The 12,500-nt window shown below is 37.9% G+C and overlaps 1 protein-coding gene across 1 annotated transcript in view; it reads right to left on the bottom strand.

The window, feature by feature from the left end:
* Positions 1-12,500, bottom strand: part of parn (poly(A)-specific ribonuclease (deadenylation nuclease)) — a 108,969-nt gene that overhangs the window by 82,857 nt on the left and 13,612 nt on the right. Inside the window, exon 10 of the mRNA XM_039776546.1 lies at positions 3,322-3,364. Within this exon, the coding sequence (XP_039632480.1) occupies positions 3,322-3,364 (43 nt within the window). The remainder of the gene's footprint in view (positions 1-3,321; positions 3,365-12,500) is intronic.

The following is a 12,500-nucleotide window of genomic DNA, read 5'->3' as shown; positions in this document are numbered from 1 at the left end:
TTCCACAGGTATGTCATCTGGACCAACAGCTTTTCCATTCTTCGTCCTCTTCATAGCAGCCCTTACTTCCTCCTTGCTAATGTGTTGCACATCCTGATTCACTAACTCCACATCATCCAACCTCTTCTCTCTCTCATTCTCTTCATTCATCAGCCTCTCAAAGTACTCTTTCCATCTACTCAACACACTCTCCTCGCTTGTGAGTACGTTTCCATCTTTATCCTTAATCACCCTAACCTGCTGCACATCTTTCCCAGCTCGGTCCCTCTGTCTAGCCAATCTGTACAGGTCCCTTTCTCCCTCATTAGTGTCCAACCTCTCATAAAACTCAACATACGCCTTTTCTTTAGCCTTCTCCACCTCTCTCTTCACCTTGGGCCTTATCTCATTGTACTCTTGTATACTTTCTGCATCTCTCCGATTATCCTACTTCTTATTTGCCATCCTCTTCCTCTGTATACTCTCCTGTACTTCCCCATTCCACCACCAGGTTTCCTTTTCCTTCTTCCTTTATCCAGATGTCACTCCAACCACCTTTCTTGCTGTCACCCTTACTACATCTGCTGCAGCTTCCCAACAGTCTGGCAATTCTTTACTACCACCCAGTGCCTGTCTCACCTTCCCCCTAAACTCAACTTTGCAGTCTTCCTTTTTCAACTTCCACCATTTGTTCCTTGGCTCAGCCCTCACTCTCTTCCTCTTCTTGATCTCCAACGTCATCCTACAGACCACCATCCTATGCTGCTTAACTACACTCTCCCTCCCTGCCAGCACTTTGCAGTCTTCAATCTCCTTCAGATTGACTCTTCTGCATAGGATGTAATCTAGCTGTATGCATCTTCCTCCACTATTGTACTTAACCCTATCCCCCTCCCTGTTCTTAAAATACGTATTCACCACAGTCATGTCCATCCTTTTGGCAAAATTCACTATCCTTTGACCTTCTTCATTCCTCTCTTTGACACCATACCTACCCATTATCTCCTCGTCTCCTCTGTTCCCTTCACCAACATGTCCACTGAAATCCACTCCAATCACCACTTTCTGTCCCTTGGGTACACTGTTCATCACTTCATCCATCTCACTCATCCACTGCACACCCAATTTGCGAGGCATATGCATTAACAACCTTAACACCTCCAATTTCCAGCTTCATAATCAATACTCTGTCTGACACTCTTTTCACCTCCAAAACACTCGACATACTGTTCCTTCAGAATAACCCCTACTCCATTTCTCCTCCTATCCACACCATGATGGAACAATTTGAATCCAACTGGCCTTACTCCTCTTCCATTTAGTCTCTTGCACGCACAATATATAAACCTTCCTTCTCTCCATTATATCTGATAACTCTCTCCCCTCATCAGTCATACTGCCAACATTCAAAGTTCCACTCTCTTTACCTCTGGATAACTCTCCCCCCCTCTTCTTCTGCCAACAGCAGCCCAATTTCCGCCAGCACCCTGTTGACGGTCGTTGTTAACCCAGGGCTCAACCAATGCAGTATGAAAATTTGTATTGTTGTCCGCATATTGATTTTACACCGGATGCCCTTCCTGACTTAGTACCCCCCTTGTATGTCGGTCCACTTTTCAGGAGAGAACTATTTAATGGATTTAGATCAGGTTTTTTTTTCTATAATTTACTTAAACATTCCAGTTGATTTTGCAACTTCTCTCATTGCAGCACCAATTTAGTTGCATGAATATAAAAGAGATGCTGCGGGGTGAACTCACGTGCCAGCCTCTGTTCAAGGCGGTGTACCTCTCTGCACGTGTTGGAGCATACCTTGCCTCCTCTTAACTAGCAATACCCGTTTGTTCAACAAACATTATCATCTACAGATTGTTAAACAATAACGTTTTTGATGTTTTCGAGAGAGATAGATCAGAGCTACGTGTGTTTTAAAGTGTAGCTGCTGATTGCCAGAGATATCACGGGCACAAGCCTCTCTCTCCAAACAGGGGACAATCTCCCGTAAAAGCTGATTATTACACTAGCTTTATTAACTCAATAGAATGTCACAATAGCACAATGCACTTAGGAACAACAACAATATTTATTTATATAGCACATTTTCATACACATTTTCATAGCTCAAACAGTCTCCCAAGTGCTGCAATTGCCAGCCTTCATTAGGTAAAAAAAAAAAAATCTGCATTTTTGTACTCTACTTGCTAATATAACAAGCAGAAGACAAGATGACAAATAATGCAAATACAATAAATAAAAATAAACTGTGTTACATACAACAGTAAACCTATGTTTGCCCAACCCTGTATATATGTTGTATGACTTGATAAATGCTATCAAATTTAACTGTATGAAAACATAAAATGGACTAAAGCACATTATTATAGGAATAAAAGGTGTGTGGTATAACTGCAATACCCCAAGTAATATCTTGTATCTTGACAAACAAATGTTTATTTTATAGGCTGCATTTTTAAATACACATTTCTATAAATATATGATACATTAAGATGAAAATTTAATTCGGTGTGTTAAAAAAATATATATATATATATAATATTATATAAAACCTTTCCATGGTGCATACATTGAGGTCATAATGTATATTGTAAACTCCAGACCACGAGGAGGCGACCACCCTGGTTGTGTTGGAAGCCCAACCCTGTAGGGGCCCGTGGCCACCGCCAGGGGGGACCCCGGTGCCTGAACAACCCTGGACCTCAGCACTTCCGCCACACCAGGAAGTGCTGGAGGAAGAAGACAGGGGACACCCGGAAGGCTTCTGGGTGCGCAGCCGGCACTTCTGCCACACGGGGGTGTGTCCACGGAGGATTGCCGGGAAGCAGCTGGAGCCCATCCGGGCTTGTATATAAGGGGCCGCCTACCTGCATTCGAGAGCAAGAGTCGGGTGGAAGAGGACGGAACTTGGAGAGAGGAGTGGAGGTGGCCAGAAGGAAGGCACTGTGAAGAGAGGCCTGGACTTTGGGGGATCGGTGCTGGAGGCACTGGGTTTGTGCACTGAACTTATGTAAATATTGTAAATAAAATGTGTGTTGGGTGCAAAACTGTAGTCCGTCTGTCTGTGTCCGCGTCCCGTTCCATTCCACAATATATTGAACCAAAAAGTTGGTTAATAAAGAGTAATTAATAAATGTTAGGCTGATTCACTGTTTTAATTAACACACTATTTAATACTATTTTCAATATGGTAATAATAGTTTGAAGGGAAAAATACATTCTAAAATATACCATGTTTCAACATAACATACAATGAACACTTACAAAATTCTTGAAAAGACCAACTCACTTTTCTATTGCAATTTTTCTTTTGGGACTAGTCCTTACCTGCTTGGTCTCCACAGTTTCCACATGAATGCCTTTGGGGTATCTGAACAGCAAACACATCAAAATAAAAAAAAAAGTAAATTACTGAAAGGATGATGCTACACCATTTATGATGATTTTGGCAATTTTAAAAAGGGCCGACAAGACCTCACACACACCCCTGAAATGTACAGGTTAGAAACATAAAACCAAGTTCCCACAGAGAATTCTCCAAGTGTCCTTACGGTTTTCAAAAGTAATACTGTACAGATGGCCAAACTTATAAAAACAGTTTAGTTGTACGGTGTCATCCTTTAGCAAAGTAAATATATAGCTTACAATGAAATGGAAAAATACTGTGGATTATCCAGAGAAATGAGAGTATTGCAAGTATCAGAGCATTCCATCCCAGCATCAAAACTCTGGACCATTATACCACTACAAAAAGGTGTGGTATTCGATAATAAATCTCTGACCTACACAGGTACAGTACTTTTTCAACTTTGCAAACAAGAATAGAGCCATTATCCCTGACATTAGTTTTTTCTTTCTTTTCAATTTACACAATAGTATAACAACAAAATAGCACCATCTATAGCTAAGCACCCTCCCAAGGCTCTTTTAGAAATACAGATATACCATAAACTTGATTACAATTATTTCAAGCACAGGATAGGATATTTTTTTCTTAAGGATTACAGTAAGACAGAAGCAGGAAATTAACTGGCAAACTCCTGGTTAGAGTTCAGATCTAAACAATAAAAAATGCAGTTCTGTACAATTTTAGAGAACCTCTATCATTCATTAAACACACAAGCCTATGTACAAGAAACAATCATGCAGTTGTCAGTTTGAGTGGCTGAAACTTTGTGTGCCTGTGGGTAAAATCTCTCTGAATTGTGTGTTCAAACAAAGAACAATTCATACATTACTCTCATGATAGCATTACATGTAGTAACACAAAATAATGAAATTATGTACTGAACGAAAAAAAATATATACATAAATATAAAAAAGTCACATACTCAGTAATACAGAATAAAGAAAAATTAATAAATACAGGAGATTATGATTCACTTAAAGATACAAATTAAAGTTCTGAAAAAGTGTAACTTGTAAGGTTTAAAATTTAGAAATTGATGAGTTAAGCTAAATGGAAGCTGTAAAATCCAGTTATCAAAGACAGATGCCACCACTGTCTGACAAGCTAGGCCAATGCCATTGAGTAAATCAGCACACTGGAATACGTATGTCAATGTGGAACAAACACACACATGGTGCAACATATACTTAATTCATGACTTTACTGAAAATAAGTACTGAATATGCTTAAAATATGTGCTAAGGCAAATGCCAATTAAAGCCTTTTAACACATTCACACCCAACTGTTTGCACTAACACTACACAAACAAAAAAACACTGAAATATATTTTTCCAATATTTTATAAACTAGAAATTGTCAGAAACGAGCAGAACTGTATGATAATAAAAGAACACAGTTTTTCTGAACAGTTTCATTTGATTTATGGTGTATTTTAACATGACAAAACGCATAAAATGAAACAAATACATTTTAAAACTAAAACAAATAAATATAAATATATCACCTAGCAAGTTACAAAAAAACATTTCAATCTATACAACTGACTTTTCCTGATGTAATGAATGGCCTTTCTCCAACAAAAAAAAGACGACAACTTTGTGGTTACTTTGAGATCATTGAAAACCTGGTCATACCTAATTTTCTCTTTTTCAATTTTTGAATATACTTATTACAATGAAAAGAAGCAGCTGCATCTACAACGTGGCAGTAACAAATAAAATCCTGAAAATGACAGGTCACAACATCATAAGGCACTCATGCACACAAACAAACATTTCCATACCCGGACAATACAGGGAGTCCTCGGGTTACAACATTTCGACATACAGTACAACGTTTCGAGTTTACAAAGCTCACTCCATTAAAAACTTAAATTGAGACATGAGTGTTTTGGCTAACACCATTAGCGTTGTACTTAGACTATGTGGGTGAACTAGTTTGGCTGTGCACAGCAGAAGATTACGCAGTAACGCAGTGTATGAGTGAGGGAGTTGGCGAACTAGTTTTGTTGCGCACAGAGGAAGTATTCTGTTTGTGTGGCTTTGTTTGGCGAATTTGTGGCCCTTATCACGGCTCCTAAATGAAAGTCAAGAGTCTTCAGAGGGTAGTGCTTTGAAGTTACAGTAGGCGATTGATACGACAGCTTGCATGGTGCAATGCTAAGTGCTGATTTCCATTCCGTGCTACATAAAATCATCACATTCAAATATTAACAGTTCCCACACACCCAAGGACCGTCCTTCCTACATTTACGACGTGTACTTGTTGCAGTGTACACACCTCTCTGGGCTATGGTTCCTATTACACTGAATGAGCACCTGACACTGTACTTTCTTCCCTGGGGGAAGGTCCCACATCAGAGAATTTCCAGGTCCTGCATAAATTCACACCCGATGACGCTGTTCGTTTTCAAATAATATTGCATTAGTGCGATGATATTTTCACATATATTGTCTCTTTCTTTCAGGTGTGTAATAGAAACCACAGCATAGAGAGAAGTGTGTACATTGCTTCTTACAGGAAAAGGCGATGGAAAAAGTGCACTTGAATAAAAGTGCACTTTTGTTATACTTTTACACCAATATATGTTCCTGTGTTTGAACGACACGGGCAGATGGGGAGTGTCTGATGATTGCATATAGCACCGAAGTTACTGCTCTTTACCATTCTTTCCTCTGCATGTCCTGGAGTACACTGGAGTACAAAAGAAACAGCATACAGCAACATGCAGGAACACTCAATAAAACTGAATAAAACGAAAAGCAAGCGACGGTGAGATATGAAAGAAGGCACCTTCGCCAGCGTTTGTGTGTCAGAACCTGGTTTTTAGGGGTGTGTTAGTATGCATCATGGTACACTGCAGAGCTATAGCGCGTGAAAACAGCCATGTCAGATGGGGTTGTATGGATTGATTCTGAACGGGACTGAAAGAATGAAAAGTGAATAAAAAAAAAGCTAACCTTTACAAGGATCATAAATTGCACCGGCTGTTACAGACTGAAAGCAAATGTATGCTTTTATTCTAAAATAGTAAGACTAAGAGCAGTTTACTTTTCAAAACGGAGTGGTGCAGGATCGAACTCGTGACCTTTTGATTCCAAGGCGAGAACTGATTCTATTGCACCATGGAGGCAGTTATAATAAACTGCTGTCAATGTAGCATGTTAAGGCGGCTTTTTGTTTCTGCAGTTATATTTTTGAATAAAAGCGCAATTGTTGTGTTATATTTGAACCTTTTATGAAAATGTTTCTTTGCTATTTGAACTTCAGGCTTCATACATTATATAGTTTATGCCTACATTTTGTCATCTACTACTAGAATATAAAAAAACTTTTCTGTTTTAACAATGTGTTGACACAGATTACTGTAGACACGGAACAGACATGAAATGCGTGTGTGTTCCAAATAACGATCTATTATTTCCACTCTAAAACTCCACTTCACTCCCAGATACTCAATCAAGGCATGAGCTGAGAGAAGTTCATGCACATTCTAAATTGGTGGGGGGATGGAATAGCCGGCTGCTCCTAGCTTCCCTTTATCAGCACATTTAGAGGACAAAGGACAATGGCGGAGAGGTGTGAAGGGATTTAAGAAGCGATTTAAGGTGGGACGGAATTACGAGTTTTTTCGTAGGCTCTGGTAATTCTACTGTTAAACATTATAAAAAAAACATAAAACAATTGTAAAATTACACTTTTTTATGAAGCGGTGTTTAACTTTAGAAACCTGCTCAGCCCCATTTCACTACATCAAAAGGAGCTCATAGACAAACAAATTTTACATTGGGTAATTTATGTCTATAAAAAAGGATTGGGAAAGGATATCATGCAGAAAGGGAAATATCCAGCATTGATTAAATGCTATTTTTTCAAAACATTGTAGCTCACCATTCTCCTGTATTCACTGGGAACTTGCTCATATATTAATACTCCTCTATAATACTGACAATTTTTAAAAATGGCACATGGGGAAAACAATTCACTTGTATAATATAGAAAGCACTGGAAAGCACACAGCCACACTTTGACAAAACCCAAACTACTCTTATTATGTATTGTCCAGGAAGGAAGAAATTTAAATAGGAAATATACTCATGGAATTAACTAACACTAGATTCAATTATGCACACAAATTCAAACAAAAATGCTCATATAAATAAGCCTTTAACACATTTGTTACTGTTGAGAACTCAAAATATTCCACAATAATGTCCATCCATCCATTATCCAACCCGCTATATCCTAACTACAGGGTCACGGGTGTCTGCTGGAGCCAATCCCAGCCAACACAGGGTGCAAGGCAGGAAACAAACGCCGGGTAGGGCACCAGCCCACCGCAGGGCGCGCGCGCACACACACACCCCCACATACCAAGCACATACTAGGGACAATTTAGAATCGTAATTTAACAGAATACATAAACTATAAGCAACACTAATATGTACTACGAGAGCATCAATCTCAAAAGGCATCTCCCCTGTGTATCTTGCTGCTGGATTGTTCATCTGCTGTGTAGACAGTCAACCATGCAGAGACTTAACACTAGAAAATGTGATGAAGACATGACAATGCATGCAAACATGAGAACAAACAATGGTCTTTCTTTATAAAGATGTAAAGACTGATGCAACAAAATGCTAATGCATTAGAGGCATACAGGGGCCTGGGGGTGGGGATTTGATTTAATATATATAAAAAATAAAAAAAAAACCTCTTAGGTATTAAGTACAAGCAGGACTGATAGTTGATGTGCAGTTATTCCAGATGAAATGCTGATGCCCCTTCATGCAGTGCAAGTCAACCATACCAGATAGTTCTAGCATTAAAATTTGGGAGATCTGACGGTTTAAATAACAAAATGTATAACTAAATGCTATTCCCTGTTTAAAGAAATAGAATCTCCAAACAGAACCCGAGGTAGTAGTATTTCATTTTTGAAATAAAAAAATAAAATAAAATAAATAAAAATGCACACAACACATTTTGGTCATATCTAACCTAGACACATTTCAACATGCATAAAAGCAAAATAGTGCACGGTATTAGCAATAACATTTGTTTCCCTTTTGAAATAAAATAAATAATTTGGTCAAATATGACCCAGGCACATCACAGGAAAAAAAGAACTATCAATGCTATCAAAGCTATAAGTGCACAGACCCATAACAAGTTTTAACAGTAACTAACACACATGAATACAACATCTACTTCACACTGAGTAAAGAGAGGTTCATTTTAAATCACCATGAGTAATTAGCAGTGTCTTTTTGTGAAAAAAAGGAGCCAGTAAACATGCAATGTGTTTGTATCAAGTCTGAAGTAGAGATCAAGAGTCCTAGCTCTACAGGTTTTGCTTATTGATAGTTTAACACTAGAATTACCAGAACCTACGAAAAAACTCGTAAATCCGTCCCACCTTAAATCGCTTCTTAAAACCGCTGTCACCTGTCCGCCAGCGTCTTTTGTTCATCTAAATGTGCTGATAAACACAATCTGCAAGCAGCTGGCTATTCCATCCCCCCACCCACTTAGAACGTGCATGAACTTCTCTCAGCTCATGCCTTGATTGATTATCTGGGAGTGAAGTGGGGTTTTAGAGTGGAAATAATAGATCGTTATTTGGAACACACTCATTTCACGTATGTTCCGTTTCTACAGTAATCTGTGTAAACACATTGTTAAAACAGAAACTTTTTCATATTTTAGTAATAAATGTTACAAAACGTAGGAATAAACTATAAAATGTGACGCATGAAGGCCAAAGATCAAATAAACACTTTCAGAAAAGGTTCAAGAAGGTCACAACAGCTTCCGTGGCGTACCGGTAAGATTTCATCACTCTTGCCGCACCTCAGACACTCCCCTCTCCCTCAGAGTTTGACTCCCCGCTGGGGAGAAAATTATTTTTTTTTTTTGTTTTAAACCTTCACTGTTCTGCCTGCCTTAACTCCCTGTCTATCTATATAGTAATAACAGTAATTTTATTATTATATAGCAGCTTGCCCGTCTGCCTATCATATAGTGCCTTTCCTTGCTATCTAGATATCTGTCCCCTTAGCTGTTTTTTTATACTAGGCTGACCCGCCTTTTAAGGCGACCGACTTTTAAGTTGACCACTTCTTAAGGCAATTCAATATGTACAGTAGATCAATTTGATATTTTATACAAACTAAATTTGGTTATATTGCATTTGAGCGGTATTACTTTAATACTCGTAGTTTCTGTTATTTTTGTGATGAAATTTAAACTTTTTTTCTATATTGAGGTCACCCTTTTGAACCCCCATGATATTTACTACGTGGTGAGGCATTTGTACTCCATCAACATTAATTACTTCTAGAGACATAATTTTGTCTATTTTTCAAGCGCATCGCGCACAAAAGCAAGGAAAGGATGGGAGCACCAGAACTCTGCTCACATCATGTCGCTTCGTACCGCAAGCTGCAAGTAGTAAGTCTGTGATAAGTGGAATACCGCTACGCTTTCCACTCATGGGACGGAAGGACAATCCCAACTGCTTTTATATAGTAAGAAAGAAGATGATATCGCACAGTCTGGAGTAGAAAATCATCTTTTACCTGGAAAAACGAAACTACAAATCCCATCGTGCATTGCAAAATGGGCGGGTGTGTGAAACTCCGCGCCTGCGTAGCACTCACGGGACGGAAGGACAATCCCAACCGCTTTTATATAGAAGGATATCTATTATACAGTGCCCTATGGGGTGCCAAACAGGCAATTACAATGATTTTCAGAATATATAAAGTCATTCCTGAATATATAAAGTCAGAGTTAGAATATATAAAGTCATTACCGAATATATACAATTTCTGTGCTTGTCATTTCACTCGTACTAGTGAAAGGTAAGCTTTGACAGAAGCCACTCCGAGTCAATCAGGCTTGTGAGGTTCGTCCAAAAATGCGCCCATACAAAAAGAATAAATATAGTGTTCAAAATGCCTGGCAAATACTGTACATCATTTTGAATGAATTAACTGAACAGTGGGTTTTTTAAAATATTTTTCTGAAGGTGTCTTTGTTAACTTAGTTCATTACATTGTAGTAGGAACTCATTGAGTTTATTAAAAATGTGCCTGAGTCGTTTCAATCAATATCAATATAATCTGACTTTAAATTTACATATTCAGGAATGAGGTTATATATTCCAACGCTGACTTTATATATTCGGTAATGACTTTATATATTCAGGAATTACTTTATATATTCAGGAATTACTTTATATATTCTGAAAATCATTGTGCCTGTTTGGTATCCCATAGGGCACTGTATAATAGATATATACAAAAATAGCTACGGGGATAGATATATAGATAGATAGGAAGGAAAGGCACTATATGATAGGCAAACAGGGAAGCTACTATATAATAATAAAATTACTGTTATTACTATATAGATATTATTTATTTACGCTGTAGGAAGTAAGTAAAGTCATGAGTGCAGAGCTTCCCATGTACAGTACATATACAAAGTACAGCGATGCCAAAAGTGCATTCTTGATCATATGTAGAACCGTCGTCATGTAAGTAAATAACTCAAAGGAAAATAACATTAGATCTGGCTTTTATGTAAGTAACATAGAAATGTTAAATGTTTTGGGCGCATGCACCGTCCTTTGTATGTAAGAGCCAGATCTAACGTTATTACCTTTATTTATTTATTTACTTACTTCCAACAGGATAAAGTCACGAGTGCAGTGCTTCCCATGCACATATACAAAGTACAGCAATGGCAAAGATCCGATGTAGAACAGTCATCATGATTTGAGTTTGCCTCTGTTATAGCGCGTCTGAGGAAACAGCAGTGTCAAATGTGGTGGGGGGGTTGGGATTCGACTGGGGTGTTTGAGTTGGGGTCGTGAACGCGGCTGAGAGAACAATAAAAAAAAAAAATAAAAAAAAAGCTAACCTTTACAAGTATCATAAATTACACCGGCTGTTACAGACTGGAATCAAATGTATGTTTTTATTTTAAAATAGTAAGAATACGTGCAGCTCACTTTTCAAAACTGACTCATTTGGAATTGAACCCGTAAAGTTCAGACTACCAGTCAAGAGCTGATACAGTTGTGCCACCACTGCGCTCTTAGCAAATACGCGTCAATATCGCATTCTAAAGCGGGTTGTTTTTCTGTAGTTATATTTTTGAAAAAAAGCACACTGTTTCTATTATATTTGTACTTTCTGTGAAACTGTTTTTGTAAAAACTGATATTTGGACTTCAGGCTTCACACATTATAAACTTCATGTCAATATTTTGTCGATTATGACTAAAACATGAAAAACGTTTCTTTTTTAACAATGTGTATACATAGACACGGAACAAGCTTTAGAAATGGCTTTATAACCTTTACCAGACTGATAGATCTCAATTACTTCTATTCTCATTTGTTCCAGAATTTCTTTGGATCTTGGCTTGATGTCTTGTTTTTGAGGTGCTTTTGGTCTACTTCTCTTCCTATTTAAGTGATTTCTTGATTGAAACAGGTGTGGCAGTAATCAGGCCTGGGGGTGGCTACGGAAATTGAACTCAGGTGTGATACACCACAGTTAGGTATTTTTTAACAAGGGGTAATTACTTTTCACACAGGGCCATGTTTTTTGGATTTTTTTCTCCCTAAATAATAAAAACCATCATTTAAAAACTGCATTTTGTGTTTACTTGTGTTATATTTGACTAATGGTTAAATGTGTTTCATGATCAGAAACATTTTGTGTGACACACATGCAAAAGAATAAGAAATCAGGAAGGGAGCAAATAGTTTTTCACACCACTGTATACACATATACACACACACACACACACACACACGGAATGTTCTTCTATAAAGTACTGTATATGGTTAACTACAGTGCTCCTCTTCCATTCCAAAGACATTAACATTTAAAAATCTGACAAACATAACTTAGTATAGATACACATGCCCTATAGTGGGCTAGGTTCTAATTCAACATTGAACCCTGCTCTATAACCAAAATTGCCAGGAAAGGGTTGAACTACCCTCGAGCCGGAGAAAATTTTTTAAAAATAATATTAACTAAACTTAAGTTTTTCCACTCATTAATTAAAATTCCA

This window comes from Polypterus senegalus, chromosome 13 (assembly GCF_016835505.1).
Source record: "Polypterus senegalus isolate Bchr_013 chromosome 13, ASM1683550v1, whole genome shotgun sequence".
Taxonomy (NCBI): Eukaryota; Metazoa; Chordata; class Cladistia; order Polypteriformes; family Polypteridae; genus Polypterus; species Polypterus senegalus.
Note: the sequence above shows the minus strand (reverse complement) of the source record. Positions and strands in the feature narration are given on the sequence as shown.